This window comes from Calliphora vicina, chromosome 4 (genome assembly GCF_958450345.1).
Source record: "Calliphora vicina chromosome 4, idCalVici1.1, whole genome shotgun sequence".
Classification (NCBI taxonomy): domain Eukaryota; kingdom Metazoa; phylum Arthropoda; class Insecta; order Diptera; family Calliphoridae; genus Calliphora; species Calliphora vicina.
In genome coordinates this window covers 110,845,456-110,865,138 of record NC_088783.1, presented here as the reverse complement: position 1 = coordinate 110,865,138, position 19,683 = coordinate 110,845,456, and the positions used below count along the sequence as shown (strand labels likewise).

The following is a 19,683-nucleotide window of genomic DNA, read 5'->3' as shown; positions in this document are numbered from 1 at the left end:
CTGAAACCTTCCAGATGATGTTTAGTGAAAGAACACATTTCTAAATTGGGCTTCTTCCATGAAATGAAACCTTTGATTTGTTCTAAATATGAAAATTTTTCCTATGGATTTGGATGAAGATCATTCACGATCATCCATTGAATCCTATTGAGGTTCTTCCATGAATGAGATTGAAACTTTGGATTCGTTCCAAATTTTAAAGAATCTCTTATGACTTTAGATAAAGATCATCCTTGATATACTGAATCATTGGATCTTTAACCTTCAAGATGTTTTAGGAAATAAAAAATTTAAAAACAGATTCATCTTTAGGTTCTTCCATGAATGGGATTGAAACTAGATTTGTTCCAAATATGAAAGAATTTCCTGTGGTTTTTGATGAACATCATCCTTGATCTTCTACTGAATCATTTGATCTTTAAACTTCCAGATGTTTTATGCAAGATCCACTGAATCGAGGAATTTGAAACCTTTCAGATGATGTTTAGTGAAAGAATACATTTCAAAACAGCTTTATCATGATTGGGATTCTTTCATGAAATGAATAGAATCCTTAGATTTGTTCTAAATATGAAAATTTTTCCTATGGATTTGGATGAAGATCATTCACGATCATCCATTGAATCTTGGGATCCTAAACCTTAAACATGTTTTATCTTAGATTTGTTCTAAATATGAAAGAAACTTCTATAACTTAGGTCTTCCATTAAGATCTTGAACCCTTTCAAGCCTTTTAAAACAGTTTGATACTCCTTTAGTTTCCCTTTCAAAAGGAATTTAATAGATTTCGGCAAATCTTAGACATATTCCAAATATGTACGAAAGAATTTCCTAAAACTTTTGGGTTCTAGAATGTAGTTACTTTCCAGAAGAGCTCAATTTGGCTCTTAGGTCTTTCCTAAAGATCTTGAACCCTTTTAGATTTTTGATGAGAGAAATCCTTTTAAAACAGCTTGATACTCCTTTAGTTTCCCTCTTAAAAAGGAATTTAATAGATTCCGGCAAATCTTGGACATATTCCAAATATGTACGAAAGAATTTCCTAAAACTTTTGGGTTCTAGAATGTAGTTACTTTCCAGAAGATCTCAATTTGGCATGATTTATGTTCTTTTGAAGTCTAGAATGTGAATTCAAATTTTTTTTTTTTAAATTTTATTTACAAATTGTTTAAAGAATGTCTCTATTTCTGGTTTTTGTTTAAGATTCTAAAAAATCTTTGACATGTTCCAAATATGTAGGAAAGAATCTCCTAAAACTTTTGGTTTCTACCTTGAAAAAGAGGAAGTTTTTACATTCTTTCTGTTCTTTTGAAGGTTAGGATTTGAATTCAAGATTTTTTTTTTAATTTTTATTTACAAATTGTTTAAAAAATGCCGATATTTCTTGTTATTGTTTAAGACTTAATAGATTCCGGCAAATCTTGGACATATTCCAAATATGTAGGAAAGAATCTCCTAAAACTTTTGGGTTTTACATTCCAGAAGACCTCAATTTGGCATGATTTATGTTCTTTTGAAGTCTACAATGTGAATTTAAGATTTTTTGCTTTTTTATTTAAAGGAAAGAATCTCCTAAATCTTTTGGGTTCTACCTTGAAAAAAAGGAAGTTTTTGTATTCTTTCTGTTCTTTTGAAGGTTAGGATTTGAATTCAAGATTTTTTTTTTTCATTTTTATTTACAAATTGTTTAAAAAATGCCGATATTTCATGTTATTGTTTAAGACTTAATAGATTCTAACAAATCTTAGACATGTTCCAAATATGTAGGAAAGAATCTCCTAAAACTTTTGGGTTTTACATTCCAGAAGACCTCAATTTGGCATGCTTTATGTTCTTTTGAAGTCTAGAATGTGAATTCAACACTTTCATTTAATTTTTATTTACAAATTGTTTAAAGAATGCCGATATTCCTTCTTATTGTTTAAGACTTAATAGATTCCGGCAAATCTTAGACCTGTTCCAAATATGTGGGCAGGAATCTCCTAAAACTTTTGGATTCCACCTGGAAAAAAATTAAGTTTTTGCATTCTAAAGAATAAAATAAATGTTGTTTTAAAGTCTAGAATGTGAATTAAAAAATTTTTTTAATTTTTATTTACCAAATTGTTTAAAGAATGTCGCTATTCCTGGATTTTGTTTAAGATTCTAACAAATCGTTGACATGTTACAAATATGTAGGAAAGAATCTACTAAAACTTTTGGATTTTACCTTGAAAAAAATTAAGTTTTAAAGTCTAGGATTTTAATTCAACATTTTTTGCTTCTTTTTATTTACCAAATTGTTTAAAGAATGTCGCTATTTCTGGTTTTAGTTTAAGACTTGACATCACTTTTTTTCGTTGCTCTTCTTATCCTCTCAGTTATTCATAATATTAATGTGCTTTTAAAAGACCTTCTTTTTTGTTGTTGTTTTTTCCTTTTTGTAATACAAAAAGGTATTGCTGTTGTTGTTCTTATTTTTATTATTGTTGCTACACACTGTCTGCATACCAAATACTATAAAAACATGCAGAAAGTCCAACTTGAAAATAAACAACAACAACAAAAAAGCCGGCTTCTAGCTTCAACAAATAAACACACATTTCTTAAACAGCTCCCACCTTAAAAAAAAAAATAAAAGAAACAACATTGTCATTTATACACAACCAAACACACTCTCATAACACTAAAGAAGAAAAAAATCCTCTACTAAAGAGTAGGAGAGTTTGTTTTGTGTGGAAGAGGGGGAGAGGGAGTACAAGACAAAAAGCACTAGATTAAAATGTAAACAAGTCAAACCAGCCAAAAATACCATACTGTAACAATCAATGCCAGCTTTTGTTGTTATTGTTGTTATTGTTTTTGCTGCTTAAGAAAACGTAGTAGACTTAGAAAGACTTTAATTTACTCCACCATTCAGCAACTGTGCAACAATAATACTTACATATTTATTTATTTGGTATGTGGTGCTGCTGCACCACCACAGTGTTTGTATGTATAATGACTTTTTAGTGCTTGATATTTTTTTTTTAGCTTTTGTTATTGTTTTGGTCTGGGAATGTTGTTGGTCCACCACACAACATACACATCCAATTGTTGATAATGAGGTTGGTTGCTTGTCTTAGCATGATTATGAAGTTGGTGCATATTTTTCTTACAATTACAAAGAAGAAGAAGAGGAAGAAAGGAAAAAAACAAGTACAACAAACAGAAATATCTCCCGGATTTGCGGATGCTGCACAAAAACACTACACTACACAACATATAAACAAAAACAAAATCAAGTTGAAATAATTTACTTCAGATGTGTGTTTTTTTAGAACAGAGAACAACAAACTAAGGCCCCGGCAGCAGATTTTGCAAAAAAAAACTACTTTTTAAATATTTTTTGGTTTAAAAAAACTCTTAATTGGCCACATTGCTAAGCCGGTAAACTAGGCAGCACTTTTTTTTTAATAAACAAATAGTGTTGCCCCCCTAATTGGCGCTACCAGATTGTGTTAAAGTATCTTTTGCAGTTAGTTGAGGATGTTTGATATGGAATTTTTACGCGCGCTTAACAAAAAGGGGGGAGTAGGCGGCAGTTAAAGAAAATATGCTTGTTTATAAACAGCAGCATCATATTCTGGCAGCCTCATATTATAAACATTTTATCTCTCTTTCTCTCCCTCCCTCTCTCTCTCTCTCTTACTTACAACAACCTCACAAATGACTTCTTCAGCTTCTACATAATAATGTTTACTGTAAATTCCTGCGGATGCGGTTGTATTTCAAAACACAAGTTTTTTTTTTATTCTCCTCTTCTTCATTTCAACTTGCCACTTTATGTATCGGCTTTTAGCAAGAGAACCTTTATGGCTGTTGAAGAAATACAAAAATGTTTATACTATATTGAAGTTTTCTAAAGTATATTGAACTTGCGCATATTTTTGCTAAGCTGGCGCTGTTTTTCCAGGAATTATGGTATTTTTTTTTATTTTTTTGGGTTTGTTTTCTGGTCTTCATTCCTCTACTTCAACTGTGTGTAATCCTTAGACCCCCCTCCTCACTCTCTTCTAAGAGGGTTTTAAAGTTGTTTTTGTTTTTTGCTAAGATTTGCATTTTTTTTGTGCTACAACTTTAGTATAGTTTTAATTTCATAAGCAGTTTTTTTTTTAATTTTTTTGAAAATATGTTGCAGTTTTTGTGTTTGCGCGCTTTAAAAGAAAAATAAATTCTTATGTTAATGACAACAACAACAAAAATATTTGTGTTGTTTATTAAGAAATTAACGTAGAAAAAAACTTCTCAAAACTTGATGATGTGAACAAATATTGTATTAAATACCTGGAAATTTTTGGAAAAGGAATTTCAAAAAAACGGTTAAAAAGATTTTGAATAAAATAAAATATTCAATATTTGAAATTTTTAAAATATAAAATAAAAACCGCTAACAACCGCATCAAAACCGTTTCGTAATTAATTTATATTTATGTTTTTTTTAATCTTTAAAAGAATTAGCAGTAATTTTTAATATAAAATAGTAAACGTTTTCAAACGGTTCGAAAACCGTTACGAACCGTTTGACCAAAACTTGAAATATTTTCAAAATTTTTTTATTTTATTATTAAATTTCCCCTATTAAGCGAATTTTATACAAAAACAAATTTAATTTTCTGTGCTAATTAAAAAAACCGGTTACAACCGCATCAAAACCGGTTCGCAATGATTTCATATGATCTGTTTTCAAAAAAAAAGTATTAGCAGTAATTTTTAATATAAAATAAAAAACGTTTTTAAACGGTTCGAAGACGGTTACGAACCGTTTAGCCAAAACTTACATATTTTTGAAATTTTGAAATGTTTTTATTTAATTTCCCTATTTTATGCAATTTTATTACAGAAAAAATAAAATTTTCTTTGCTAATTGAGAAAACCGTTTCCAAAACGGTTTTAAACGGTTCTCCAAAAATTTGATAATTTTTATTTTTTCTTGCAAATGTGGTTTTGAATTTGAATTTTTTCTTAATAAATAAGTTTTAATGACTAATTACAACAAACGGTTCAAAATCGTAACGTAACCGATTCTTTAAATATTAATTTATTCCCAAAATTTTACTTTATTTATTTAAATTTCAGGTTCAATTCGATTTTTCATTATTAAAATTTATTTTTTTAAGGCAATTGAGAAAACCGTTTCCAAAACGGTTTTAAACGGTTTCCCAAAAATGTTTTTAATTTAAATTTTTCCTAGCAAATATGGTTTTATATTTCAATTTTATCTTAAAAAACATGTTTCAATGACTAATTACAACAAACGGTTCAAAACCGTAACGTTAACGTTTCATTAAATATTAATTATTCCAAAAATTTTACTCCATTTATTTAAATTTCATGTTAAATCAGATTTTTATCTTAAATAATCCTTTTGCAAAGACTAATTACAACAAACGGTTCTAAACCGTAACGTAAACGTTTCTTTAAATATTAATTTATTCCAAAAATTTTAATCCATTTATTTTAATTTCATATTAAATTCGATATTTCTTTATTAAATTGAAATTTTTCTTGGTCAATTGAAAAAAACCCGATTAATAACCGGTTTCAAACGGATAATAACCGGTTCGACAAAAATGTATATTTATTGTAATTTTTTTTAATTTCATATAATAAATCAGTTTTATTATAAAAACTACTTTTTAACGGTAAATTGTAAATAAACCGTTTCAGAACCGGTTTGTCAAAAATTGGATTTCTTACAAAATTTTGGATTTTTTAGCAAATTCTTTTGTTAAATATGATGTTTCTTTAATAAAATATAAATTTTCTTGATTAATTGAAAAAACCGTATCCAAACTGATTAAAACCGGATCATAACCGTTTCTTGAAAAATTAACATTTGTGTAAAAATTCATTTAATTTTACTTTGTTTATGATTAAAATCATATCAAAGGGTATTTTAACAAATAATTGTAATAAACGGTTAAAAACCGTTTCGTAACCGGTTTTATTTTTTTTGCCAAAAGTTGCTGTTTATCGTAAATTTATGTAATTTCACTTATTATATGATTTTTTGAATAAAAAACAAACTTTTTTATGGTTATGTAAAACCGTTGTAAAACCGTTTTTTAAAAAACTGAGTTTATTTAAAAATTTTTTGTAATTTTTATTAAATTTTCATGTCAAATGGACTTTTTTTTATTAAAATATAATTTTTCTTGATAAATTGAAAAAAGCGGTTCTAAAACCGTTGACAACCGTTTCGTAAACGGTTTTAATCGGTATATCAAAATTATTTATTTTTCATACATTTCGTGATTTTGCTTTCTTAAAAACTGTTTTCAGCGGTTTATTGTGAAAACCGGTTCCAAAACCGTTTCGTCAGCAAATAACTTAATTCAAAAACTTTACTATTTTTTTAAATTTTTATTGTTTAATGACTTTTTTTAATAAAAATATGATATTTCTTGATTAAATGAATAACCGTTTCAAAACCGGTTTTAAACGGTTCGACAAAAATTTACTAAATATTTTAGATTTTGTGATTTCTTTTAGTTTTTGTTTAATTACTGCGATTTTTATGCAAAAAACTAAGGTTTTTTAGATTTCATTGCAAAACGGTTTTAACCGGTTCTGAAAAAGTTTGTTTAATTTCAGAATTTTGTGTATGTATGTAGTTTTGTTTAATGCTTCTGGTAATCAGTAGGATATTTTATGTAGATGAAACTGGTTTTTATTGAAAATTTATACGAAAACTTTTTAAAATTAGTCGAAACGGTTCTCTATAAACATTAAAATCTTGTAAAAAAAATTTCCAAATTGAATAATTTTTATTTACTTTAGAAAAAATAAATATTGTTTTAAAAAACAAAGTAAATCCTAAGAAATTTAGTTAAATCTCTATAAATCATGAACATTTTATTAAAAATCTGGTATTTATTCATTCAAATTGCAAATAAATCTCATGCAAACTTCAAAGCCGGTATGTTTTTCTCTTAACGCCGTTGTTTTATAATAAAACAAAACAATAAAACGTAAACACACTTCATAGCCAGGCTGTTTTTTCTCTTAACGGCGTTTTATTATACAAAACAAAATATTGAGGTGTTGCCACACTACATATCCAGGGCTGGTTCTACATTTAGAGAGAAAATTGTCAGTTTTGAGATTTTTTTGTACAAAAATCTTCAAAATGTCATAAATAAAGAAATTAAGATTGATTAATTGATTATTTGGTTATATTTTCCCATATTTAAAATTTTTAACAAATCTTTAAACTCAAATAAAATTTTTTTTTTCAAAATTATTGGAATTTAAAAAAAATTATATTGCTTATCTTCATTTACATTTCTTTTAAAATTTGTATTAAAAATTTTTGAAAAATTCAAAATTTTTAGGAAAATCTATAAGAAAAAATTAAATTTCATTTAATTTTTTTGTTGAAAATTTAGCTTTTTTAACCACCATGCTTGTTTTTTTTTAAATTTAGAAACATTTGAAATTATTTTCAAACTAAAAATTGTCAAAATTTTCATAGCAAACAAAAAATTTCCGTCGTCAAGTTCTGTGTTTTTATTTTCGATTTGTTTTTAAAATAACAATATTTTTGTGTTGTTCAAAATTCATTTCCAAATCTTAATATTCGGCGTATGTGTTTAACCAATTGTGTAATGTAAAAAATTCTTGTAAAGTGTGAAAAAAATTAAGCGTTAAAGTTAAATATTTAGTGAATGTTTAAAGCAGACAAGTTTTGTTACAAATTCAAAATGCTGGTGACAAGGTAAAAAACATTCATTTAAAATTTAACAACAAGTTGTAAAATTTATTTAAAATTTATTAGTAAGTAGTTAAAAACGCTTTTTTTTAAAACACACAGATTTCTTTGAAATTGTTGTTCCTTAGAAACAGCCTCCTCTCTCCCCCCTTTAGTAAGAGTAGTTTTTCAATTTCGCTTTTTTTTTGCCTGTCTTTAACTTGGTAATAATTCAATTACATAACTCTAGCCAGCTTTTTAAAGAATTTAAATTTAAAACCAATAAGGAAGATTTTTTAAGTTTTTCTCTATATTTTTTTTTTGTTTGCTTTTTTCTTTCTTCTTTCTTCCGTTCACAGTGTTTCGACTTCAAAGATTTTAATTAGCGGCATACCGCTGCAAACTCGTTTCGAAGACATCGAACCTCTTTTGAAGCCATATGGCATCGTCAAACAATGTGAGGCTGTCTCTAGTAAGGACCCACAAACTCAGACTGTTCATATAACATTCGAGAATAATGAACAAGCTCAAAGGTATATACTCTTCTTCACACATACATTTTACTACAACACAAAAAAACACAAAATTTTCTTAAAACAAATTCGAAATTTTTAAAAAAAAAAAACTTAAGAACATTTTTGGCAAATATTTTGGAAACATTTTTTGGCACACTAATAAAAATTCTATAAATTTTAGATTTAAGTTGTAAAAAATTTCAAATATAATTGATTACATTGGCATTTGTATTAGAAATTGTTTAAATTTTTACTTATTTCTATAAATATTAAGGTTTTATTTAAAGAAAGGCTTTATAAAGAACTACAATGGAAACTTAATGGGGTCTTTAAAAAGATTTTCGATTAAAGCTTATCACAAACTATATAAAAATTTAGATGTGAAACTTATTTAGTACTAAATAAAGACCTACTATTATATATAATCCGATAATGCGCAAACTCTTTTGATTTAACCAGACATTTGTTTAAAAAAATCTGACAATTTCAGTAAAATTATTAAATAATACCTGAAATTTTAATAATTCCTCTAAATTGTATTAAAAATTCACAATTTATTAACAAAAATACATGAAATTCTAAATAAATGTAATATTTTACATGCAAACTTCTAAACGCGGATTTTCCAGCTAATGGCTTTACTTTATCCTATTGGCAACACTTTATAACGACATATTTGTTTACATTTGATTTTACACACCCACACACTCCCACACATACATCGCCCCACATAAATAACGGTACTTGCTGCAAAACATAAACAAATCAAAGCAGGGTTGTATTTGCACAAAAACAACAGCAAGAAAAATACACTGAACAAAATTTTATTAAGAAATGAGAAAATAAAGGGATTTTTTCATAGAATTGGATTTAATTCAAAGCAATATGAATGAGAAATACTTAAACAAACCTAGAAAATAGGATTTAATAAAAAAAATCAATAAATAAACAAATTATAAAACGATTTTTGTTGAAAAAATATTTTTTTCTTATTTTATTAAAAATAAAACGATTTTTATTGAATTTAAAAAATATAAATGAAAGCAATACAATTTAATCTATTAAAACTTAAATTATATTTATTTTAAAATTATTTTCTTTTTATAAATTTTACTAATTTTATTTCTTAATTCATTTAATTTTCTTTTTAGAGCTGCTGGTGGTTTAAACGGTGTTGAATTCGAAGGCAACAAATTACACGCCGAGCAATTAGATAAAAATCAACGTCGCACTCAACGCAACCAACGTAATCCATATCCCGGTATGCCAGGCCCCGGACGTCAGGCGGACTTTCCGCTACGCATTTTGGTACAAAGCGAAATGGTGGGTGCCATCATAGGACGCCAGGGCAGCACCATACGCACGATCACACAGCAAAGTCGTGCTCGTGTCGATGTCCATCGAAAAGAAAATGTCGGCTCACTGGAAAAGGCCATAACAATTTATGGCAATCCCGAGAATTGTACAAATGCTTGCAAACGTATACTAGAAGTAATGCAACAGGAAGCCAATGCCACAAATAAGGGGTAAATATAAATAATTTACTTTTAATTTAACTTTGTTTTTTTAACAATTTTTTTTTATTTTAGTGAAATTTGTTTAAAAATTTTGGCCCACAACAATTTAATCGGCCGTATTATCGGCAAGAATGGCAACACTATTAAGCGCATCATGCAGGAGACCGACACCAAAATCACGGTCAGCTCCATCAATGACATTAACAGTTTTAATTTGGAACGTATTATCACCGTTAAGGGCGCCATTGACAATATGTCGCGTGCAGAAAATCAAATCAGCTCGAAACTGCGTCAAAGCTATGAGAATGATTTACAGGCCATGGCCCCCCAAAGTGTCATGTTCCCCGGTCTGCCACCCATGGCCATGATGTCCACACCGGGCAATGGCATGATCTTTAATCCTAGCATGTCTTATGCCCCCTGCCCCGGTTTTCCCATATCGAAGACACCCGCCCCCGTTGTGCCGCCCGTCTTCCCCAACGATATGCAGGAGACCACATACCTCTATATACCCAATAATGCGGTGGGTGCTATCATTGGTACTAAGGGCTCGCACATACGCAGCATAATGCGTTTCTCGAATGCTTCGCTAAAGATCGCACCACTGGACAACGATAAGCCGGCGGAACAGCAGACGGAACGTAAGGTGACCATTGTGGGTACACCGGAGGGTCAGTGGAAGGCTCAGTATATGATTTTTGAGAAGATGCGTGAGGAGGGCTTTATGTGCGGCACCGATGATGTTAGATTAACTGTGGAAATTTTAGTGGCCAGCTCACAGGTGGGTGGTTTTTGTAGAGAAATTATAGAGTTCTTCGAAATTATAATGAAAATTGTATTTTTTCTTTGGTGTTGTTGTTAGGTTGGACGTATTATTGGCAAGGGTGGCCAGAATGTACGTGAATTGCAACGTGTCACCGGCAGTGTCATCAAATTGCCCGAACATGCGCTGGCGCCAGCATCGGGCGGTGATGAAGAAACACCCGTACACATAATTGGACCATTTTACAGTGTACAAGTAAGTTGAACTTAAGATTGTTTGTGTTAATTAGTAAAACAAATTTAAGGAATTAAAAAAAAAATCAAGAATTAAAAAAAGATTTTCTTTAAATTAAAAATATTTTTGAACAAAAATATAGATTTTGTTACAGATTTTATAAAGATTATTTGTATTTATTTTTAAAAAATTTGAAAATTTAATATTGATTAGGATTTGATTAATTTTTTCATTAATTTCAAATATAAAATCGTTTCGATTAAGAATTTTACCAAAATTTTCTTTAAAATTATGAAATTTCTTCAAAAAGCAATATAAATTTTTAATATTATAAGAATTTTCATTATTTTATCATGAATTTCAAACAAATTTCATTAAAAATTATAAAATTTTTAACAAAAAGTTGGAAGTTTTTAATAAATTTTAATTATTTTAACTTTTAAACTGACATTTGTTTGATAAAACTATAATAAATGTCCATTAGTAGCCAGCAATGGACATGATGCTACAATTTTGTTTAGGATTTACCCCTAAGAAGATAAATTTTAGAAACAATTTTAATAATACTTGATAAATTATCAACAAATCTACTTAAAAAGTATGCTAATATAAAGAGAATTTAATTATTTATTCATTCATGCATTAAATATATGTTATTTAGTTAAAAAACTAAAAGAAAATGTTTTAAATGCTATTAATTACCTACAAACCTCAAAGCTAAAGCTGTTACTCTTATTGGCGCGATTTTAGAAGAAACAAACAGTTAGCCACACTTCATAACAACATGTTTGTTTACATTGTGACACACTCACACACATACCGACAAATAAATAACGGTAGTTGCAGCAAAACATAAACAAATGAAAGCAGGGTTGCATTTTAACATGAAAGCAGACTAAAAATACACTCAACAAAATAAGAGTGTTAAATTTGTAACAATTTGTAATATTTAAGAGTTTTTCATAAAAAATGAGTTTGTTTTTTGAAAAATAGCAAAAAATTAAAGGCAATAAAATATTAAATAAAATTGTTTAGGGATTTATTAAAAATAAAAGGTTTTTTATTAAAAAAATAAACCAATAAAAAACCTAAACTGAATTTTTATGGGATTTAATAAAAAAATCATCATAATTTTTAATAATACAAAATGATTTTTAACAAATTTTGATAATTTTTGTTCATATTAAGAAAATTTATTTATTATTTAAGGGAATATTTTTAAAATTTTTCCAGATTTGATTTTAATTTAATATTTATTGCTTTTTCTTTGTAATTTTTAGTCGGCTCAAAGACGCATTAGAGCCATGATGTTGTCTACAAATCCTCCACCCGTTACCAAAAAACAAAAAGCTGCCAAAGAACAACAACAACAGCAACAAGTTGCTCAAACTTCCTCAGGTAGTGGGTCACAACAACAGCAACCGCAGCAGCAACCTACACCACCACAGCAACAGCAACAACAATCATCACAACAGCAGCAGCAGCAACAACAACAGCAGCAGCAGCAGCAGCAGGGTGCGAGTACAAATCAGTAAGAAGTGTGGGTGTAAAAGCATTTATTAAACTATATTTTTTATTTTTAAAAATTTATTATTAAAAAAAACCTACTCTTTTTTTCCCTTTCAATTTACGAAAACAGCAAGTTAAAAATTAATACTAATTTACACTCGTCATAACTCGTTTTTAAGTAATATTTTTTTTTTTCATTTAAACTCAGAATAACTCTGAATTGTTTATGGCTATAATTTCAGTTTAAATTATTTAGTTTACCGAAAAAGAAAAAAATACAAAATTTTTTTAAATTTTTTTCTATAAAAAAAACCAACAAATTGATTTTGATTTAAGATATAACAAGCTAAAATTATTAACAACATTTTTTTAAAACTAAAATAGGTGGCAACTTTGAAATTAAAAAAAATATATTAAAAAAAAACACAATTTTTGGTAAAAAAAAACTAAAAAAATTCATTAAACACAAGAAATAATAATAACTCTGACTGGTCTGGCTTTTAGTGAAATTAAAATTTAAACAAACAAAAAAAAAAGCTGCTTTAACCATAACAAAAATAAAAATCCCCTTTTTATAAACAAAACCAAGCTTGCTTAAAAACAAACATACATATTTCGGCATAAATAAAATTAAATTACAAAATCTTAAGACAAATTCAAACAATATAAAAAAAAAATTTACTTAAAATATGAAAGAATGACAATTTTTTATATGTTCATAACTAAAATACCATAAATTATAACTAAAAAAAACCATAAACATAAAGCAAAAAACCACAAAAAAACATATATACATAAAAAATAGTTATAAGCCCTAAAAAAAACCTAAAAAAAATCTAAAGTTATAAACGTAAAAAACAAAAAAGAAAAACAAACCATCTGGCCACATTTTCTGGTATTTGTTTACATACAAACTCTCTCTCTCTAAATGAAATCAAAAAAGAAAGGGAGAGACTTAAAACAGGAAGAGTAATAGCAAAAGTATAAATTAACGGTAAATTGTAATAATTACATTTAAAATACACTGAGAGAACTAAAATATTTTAAATGGAAATATGATCAAATTGTAATTATTTATACCATTGCTATTATTTGTCTTTTGATTTGGAAACAAATACTAAATAATACTAACTACTGCTAGAGATTTATTTAAATCTTTAAGTATTTTGAAAAATATGTGTCTATTTTTTACTTAGAACTCAACCAAGTGTTTGCCTTAAAACGGTGCTGAAATGTTAATTGATTTGTTAAATGTATTGTAATGTTTTTTTTAAACACAAACTTAGTTTTTTTTTTTTGTTTAAATAATTTTTTTTTTTATTAAATTTGTTAAAAACTCTTAAATAATTTATACAAAGTGAAGTATTTTTGCAATAGAACCACTAATTTAAACTCAAAACCGACTATAGGGAATTTTTTATAACAAATGAAACAGAAAAAGGAAAGTTTTTTTTTTTTTTTCAAAACAAATGAAAACCTAAACCAAAAAAAGTATTATTTAAACAAAAGTTTAAGGTTTAAAGGTTTTGTTATTTAGTTTCTCTGCTTTCCAAATACATAAATACCATACATAGTCTATAGTAACTTAACCATATCCACCCCAGAGCATTAAACAATCAAATCTTTAATATTTACAATAGCCTTTTTTTTTGTACAATCATTTACACTTCCCTCAACTATTGTTTTTTTTTTACATAATTTTTAATTCTAGTAAAGTAGTTTCCGTTGTTAAAAACAAGCAAAACAAAAAAAAAAATAATATAAAAAAAGAAAGATAATTCCTATTATTTACAACATTTTTTTTTATACATTTTTTTTTTAAATATAGCATAATAAAATATTATTTAGCTTAAATTATAAATTTAAATATTAGCTCAAGTTTTGTTTTATTGAAAAAAAGGCACTACAATTAATAATACATACATATTTTAAATAATATTTTAAAAGAAAAAAATCCCCAACAAAATTCTTTAAACATTTCGGCAAATTAAAATAAAAATCCCTGCAAAATTTATAATTTTCAAAACAAAATTTCCTAAATAAACGTTTTTTGGCAACTCTAAATTTAAAATCATATATTTTATCATAATTCTGGCTAAATCATTAAAAAAAAACACACTTACAGCGAAAAATTTCACAATTTTCGATTTAGAAACACCTTATGGAAAAACACCCATTTTTGTTTTCATTTGTTTTCTTTTTTTTGCTTAAAATTAACAAAAAAAATAATAATAAATTAAGGAAAAATTTCTTAAGAAAAAAAAGTAATGAAAACAAGTAATTAAAATACCTCAATGTAAGTGCATTATCTTCTAAACATTTAAAAGAATAATAATTAAAAGAAAAACAACATTATTAAATACTATAAAACTCTAAAATATAAAACCATAATAATTAAAAATATATAAACTTAAAACAAAACAAAAAACAATTAAACTATAACAAAACAAGAAAATGAAAAGGCAAAATCATATCAAATCAAGCTGAAAAGAAAAAAACCTTTATAACACAGATAGATTATTGCTTATAAGGCAAAATATTACCAAGAAATTTTGTTACAATCCACGTTTAATTGAAAGAATTAAAACAAATTTTATACAAAACCACAAAAACAACAACAACACACACAATTACATGTGTTTACTTACAAACTTCAAAGCTGCTGGGAAAAACTTAACGGCGTTCTCTTTTAAAGCCTAAATAACGGTACAAAGAAAATCATAAACAAACTTAACACAGTTGTTAAAAAGGATACCTAAAACACTTAGCGAAATTAGTGTATACGTTTGATTAAAGATTTTTGATAAAAATTAAGTAAATTTAAGTATTTTCTTTTAAAAATTGCACGACCAAACGTTATAAAATTCATACATATTAAATTCGCAGCAAAATTTATTAAGTTAATTTAAAAAAAAAATTCTTTATTTTTAATAACAATTTTCCAAAATATGTTTAGCTCTTTTGTGTAACCTTTTAAAAAAAAACACCTACAAAACAAAAATAATTATTGTGTAAGTTTTTGAAATTCATTTTAATAAAAAAATTGGCAAAAATAAAACAAATAAAAAAACGTGTTTTAAAAATTAATAAAACTTCAAAAAATTTAAGAATTTAATTAAATATTTAACAAAATTTCTAAAATTTCAAATTATTATTTTTTAAATTTGTTTTAATTCTTTTAATTATAATCGTGAAATTTACTAAAAAAAAAACTAAACAAATTGTTTAGTTAAGAAAACTTAACTAATGATTTGTTGTTTTTTTAACTAGAAAAAAATTGGCTTAGAAACCAATATGCTGAAATAATTAATGCAACCATAATAAAAATTCAACTATTAAAACAGCTGAAAAAGACCACCATACAATAAAATATCTATAAAAATGAAATATGCAAACCAAAATTGACAAAATCAAGAATAAATTTAAACCGGAAAATCAAGTTTGAAACCCTGCACAGTGAAATAATGGAAAATTTAAAGAAAAAATTAAAAAAAATTTCCATTTTTTTGAAATTATTTTTTGAATTATTTAAAAAAATTTAAAGATTTTGAACACAAATTTACGAAATTTCAATTAAAAAATAATAAATTTTTGAAATATTTTAAAAAAATTTCGAAATTTAAAGAAAAATTTTTATAAATTTAGTTTTTTTATTCGAATTAAATTTTTTTATAAAATTTTAAATTTTTTTTTAATCAAATTTAGAAACTTTTAATAAAATTCAAAATTTTTTTTATAAAATTTTGTAAAAATTCATAATTTCAAATTTCAAACAATTTTTTTATAATATTTGAAACTTATCTTTTTTAATAAAATTTTAAATCTTTTTTTTTAACAAAATTACAATTTGCTAAAAAAAAAAATTAAAATTTGTATCCTAAACTTTTTAATAGTTTTGAAATTTCATAACTTTTTATAAAAACTTAATATTTGATAAAAGAAAAAAGTTGAATTCAAAATAAAATATTAAAAAATGTAAATTTTTAATAAAATTCAATTATTGAATTAATTTTTTTTTTAGTTTTGAAATTTCCAAAAATTTCAAAATTTTTAAAACTTTTTTAACAAAATTACAAAAACTTGATAAAAAAATTAAAATTTTAAAAAATGTAAATTTTTAATAAAATTCATTATATTGAATTAATTTTTTTTTCTAGTTTTGAAATTTCCAAAAATTCAAAAATTTTTAAAACTTTTTTTTAACAAAATTACTATTTGATAAAAAAAATTAAAATATTTAAAAATGTAAATTTTTTATAAAATTCAATATATTGAATTAATTTTTTTTTCTAGTTTTGAAATTTCACAACAAAACTTTTAATATAATTTAAATTTTTTTTAAAAAAACATCAACATTTTATATAAACTTAAAATCAAAATGTTTAAAATTCAATTTTTTTTGTAAAAATGCATTTAATATTCTATTTTTGAATAAAACATTTGAAAATTTTTTTTTTACAAAATTACAACTTGATAAAAAAAATTAAAATATTAAAAAATTGAAATTTTTAATAAAATTCAATATATTGAATTAATTTTTTTTTTTAGTTTTGAAATTTCATAACGAAACTTTTAATATAATTTAAATTTTTTTTAAAAAAAACTTCAACATTTTATATTAATTTAAAAATCAAAATGTTCAATTCAATTTTTTTTTTTGTAAAAATTTTTGAATAAAAAATTTTAAAACTTTTTTAACAAAATTACAACTTGATAAAAAAAATTAAAATATTAAAAAATGTAAATTTTTAATAAAATTCAATATATTGAATTAATTTTTTTTTTTACTTTTAAAATTTCATAATTTTTTTTTATAAAAACATTTCATATAACTTAAATATTTGATAAAAGTAAAAATCAAAATGTTTAAATTCAATTTTTTTTTTTTAAAAATTCATTTTATTATCTATTCTATTTTTGAATAAAAAATTTGAAAACTTTTTTAACAAAATTACAACTTTATAAAAAAAATTAAAAAATGTAAATTTTTAATAAAATTCAATTTTTCAAATTTTTTTTTAGTTTTGAAATTTCATAACGAATTTTTTTTATAAAAACTTCAACATTTTATATAAACTTACATATTTGATAAAAGTAAAAATCAAACAGTTTAATTCAATTAGTTTTTTTTTTACAAAATTGCATTTTAATATCAAAAATTTCAAAATTTTAAATTTAAAAAAAAAAAATAAAAATGTAAATTTTTAATAAAATTGAATATTAATAACATTCAATATATTTTATTAATTAATTTAATTTCTTTCTTTTTTTAATAAAAATTTGAAAAATTTTATAAAAAAAAAATAACCATTTTGAACATTTTATTGTATTTTATTATAGTTTTTTTAAACGTTTTTAAAAAATTTTGAAAATTTTCTACAAAATGTCAGGGTTTCACGAAACATAAATCAACAACAAAAACTTCCCGATGAATTTAAAATCTTATTATACTGAAGCTACAGTTATATTTTACCAACAAAAACGAATAAAAAAATGAAAAACTCTTACCTAAAACAACAATAACCACAATTTACCCGTATACCAGCAACATCAACAACAATTACCACCTTAAAAATTTATTAATAACAAAAAAAAAGAAAAACCTAAACAAAAACTCTAACAAATCTTAACCAAGTTAATGAATTAATACCAAATTGAAAAATTCCAAAAATTATTTCGTTTAATAACTTAAAAAAACAAAAACCAACAAAAAAATGTTAACGATTTTGGTTTAACATTTAAAAAAAAAACAAGGATGATAATGGGTATTTAGTGTAAGATGTTAAAAACAAACTAAAACATAAGAAGATTTTTTGAAAAACTGCTTATTTAAGTTTTTTTCCCCAAAAAAAAAAAATTGAAATTGAAAATTTTTTTTTTAAAAAAAAAACAGATTTTTTTTTTTGTAAATAATAATTATTTACCAAGTAGGCGTACAATTATTATATATTTTTAAAAGTATATATTTATTAAATAATTATGCTAAAGCATAATTATATTAAAGAAAAGAAGAAAAAAACACATATTTTGTTGAAACTTTTTTAAAAAAAGTAAAAAGAAAATCTTAAGAATGAAAGAAAAAGAAGAAAATTTTAAATTTTTTGAGAGTATACATATACAAAAGATAGATATATATTTTGGCAGACAAAAGAAATATATTTATATAAAAAAAAGGTTCTAATACTACAAAAAAAAAAGAGAGCCGGTTTGAAAGCATTTTTTTAACTTGCTCAATTATTTTTTGAGTTAAAGAAAACCGGCGCAAAAATTTGTTAATTATGGAAGGCTATTAAGAAAACGTTATTTTTTTTTACTTAAAAAAAGACACTCAAACTTGACTTTTTGGTATAACTAACTATTAAACAAAAAAATGCTTTAAAAATTATTTTAAACGATTCTTTTTAATGAAAAGAAAAAAAAAATCAAATTGAAAAGTTGTGCCAAGTACTGAGAAGAGAAATTCTTAAAAACAAAACAAAAAACGTGTGATAATATTTTTTAAATATTTATTTTATATAAATTATTTATGTTAAAAATGAAAACGATAAAAAAGAACGTTTATATATTTTTAAAATTATATTAAACTTTGCTTAAAATCTTTAAAGATAAACAAACAAAACCAAACAGCGTTCTATAAAAGCAAAACAAGCAAACAAACAAAAAAATATCACACAATTGAAATTCTAACTAAAAACCAACAGAAAGGAAACGCACATACTGCAGCTAACTTAACGTTAATTAAACAAAGAAATAAATACGAATTGCCAACTACTTCAAACAACATTTTGCTCGCGCTCTCTCTCTCTCTGTTGCTCTCGTACATAAACCAACCATTTTGAATAATGTTATTTACACTTAAACAAATAATCTTATTCCTAATGAAATTTTTTTTGTATTTTAAGGTTTTTAAAACAAATTTTGTTCGTTTTACTAATTTCATATAACAAAAATTTCATTATGATTAATGATTTGTTAATTTTTCTCAACATAATATGGCAAAATTAATTAAAATCTATAATTTTTTTTTATTTAATTCCAAAAATAAAATGTACAAAACAAATTTCAAGTACAAACCTTTAAAAGTATTTTTCTTTTTTTTTTTTGGATTTATACCAAAAAAAAAAAAATCTAAATTTATTTTTTTATTTAATAAATTAAATAAACTTTTTTGAATTTATTTATGACATTGACAAACAAACAAACGAAAAAGAAAAAAATAACGTTAAGTCTATTTTTTATGGTTTTTTATAAATTTTTTTCACTTTTTGAAAAGAATTATAAAGAAAAATAACAATAATAACAACAACAAGACAAGACATCAAACAATAGCCGCCATTAAAGCAAAATTTAAAGGGAATATATGAAAGTTAAGATCATTTTTTTTTACATATACCAAGAAAATAGCCTAGTTTATATAGAAAATAACTGCCATTA

General features: G+C 24.4%; 1 protein-coding gene across 4 annotated transcripts in view; it reads left to right on the top strand.

Annotated features, from left to right (window-relative positions):
* Positions 1-14,121, top strand: part of Imp (IGF-II mRNA-binding protein) — a 75,018-nt gene extending 60,897 nt beyond the window's left edge. For 2 of the 4 annotated variants that reach the window (XM_065508022.1, XM_065508025.1), the window contains 4 exons: positions 9,378-9,752; positions 9,816-10,524; positions 10,606-10,761; positions 12,021-14,121. In XM_065508022.1, the coding sequence (XP_065364094.1) occupies positions 9,378-9,752; positions 9,816-10,524; positions 10,606-10,761; positions 12,021-12,275 (1,495 nt within the window). In that variant the 3' untranslated portion in view covers positions 12,276-14,121. Of the gene's footprint in view, positions 1-7,506; positions 7,739-8,070; positions 8,245-9,377; positions 9,753-9,815; positions 10,525-10,605; positions 10,762-12,020 lie in introns of those variants that run through there. The other 2 variants (XM_065508021.1, XM_065508024.1) reach the window with 2 other exon arrangements.
* The last annotated feature ends 5,562 nt before the right edge of the window (positions 14,122-19,683 follow it).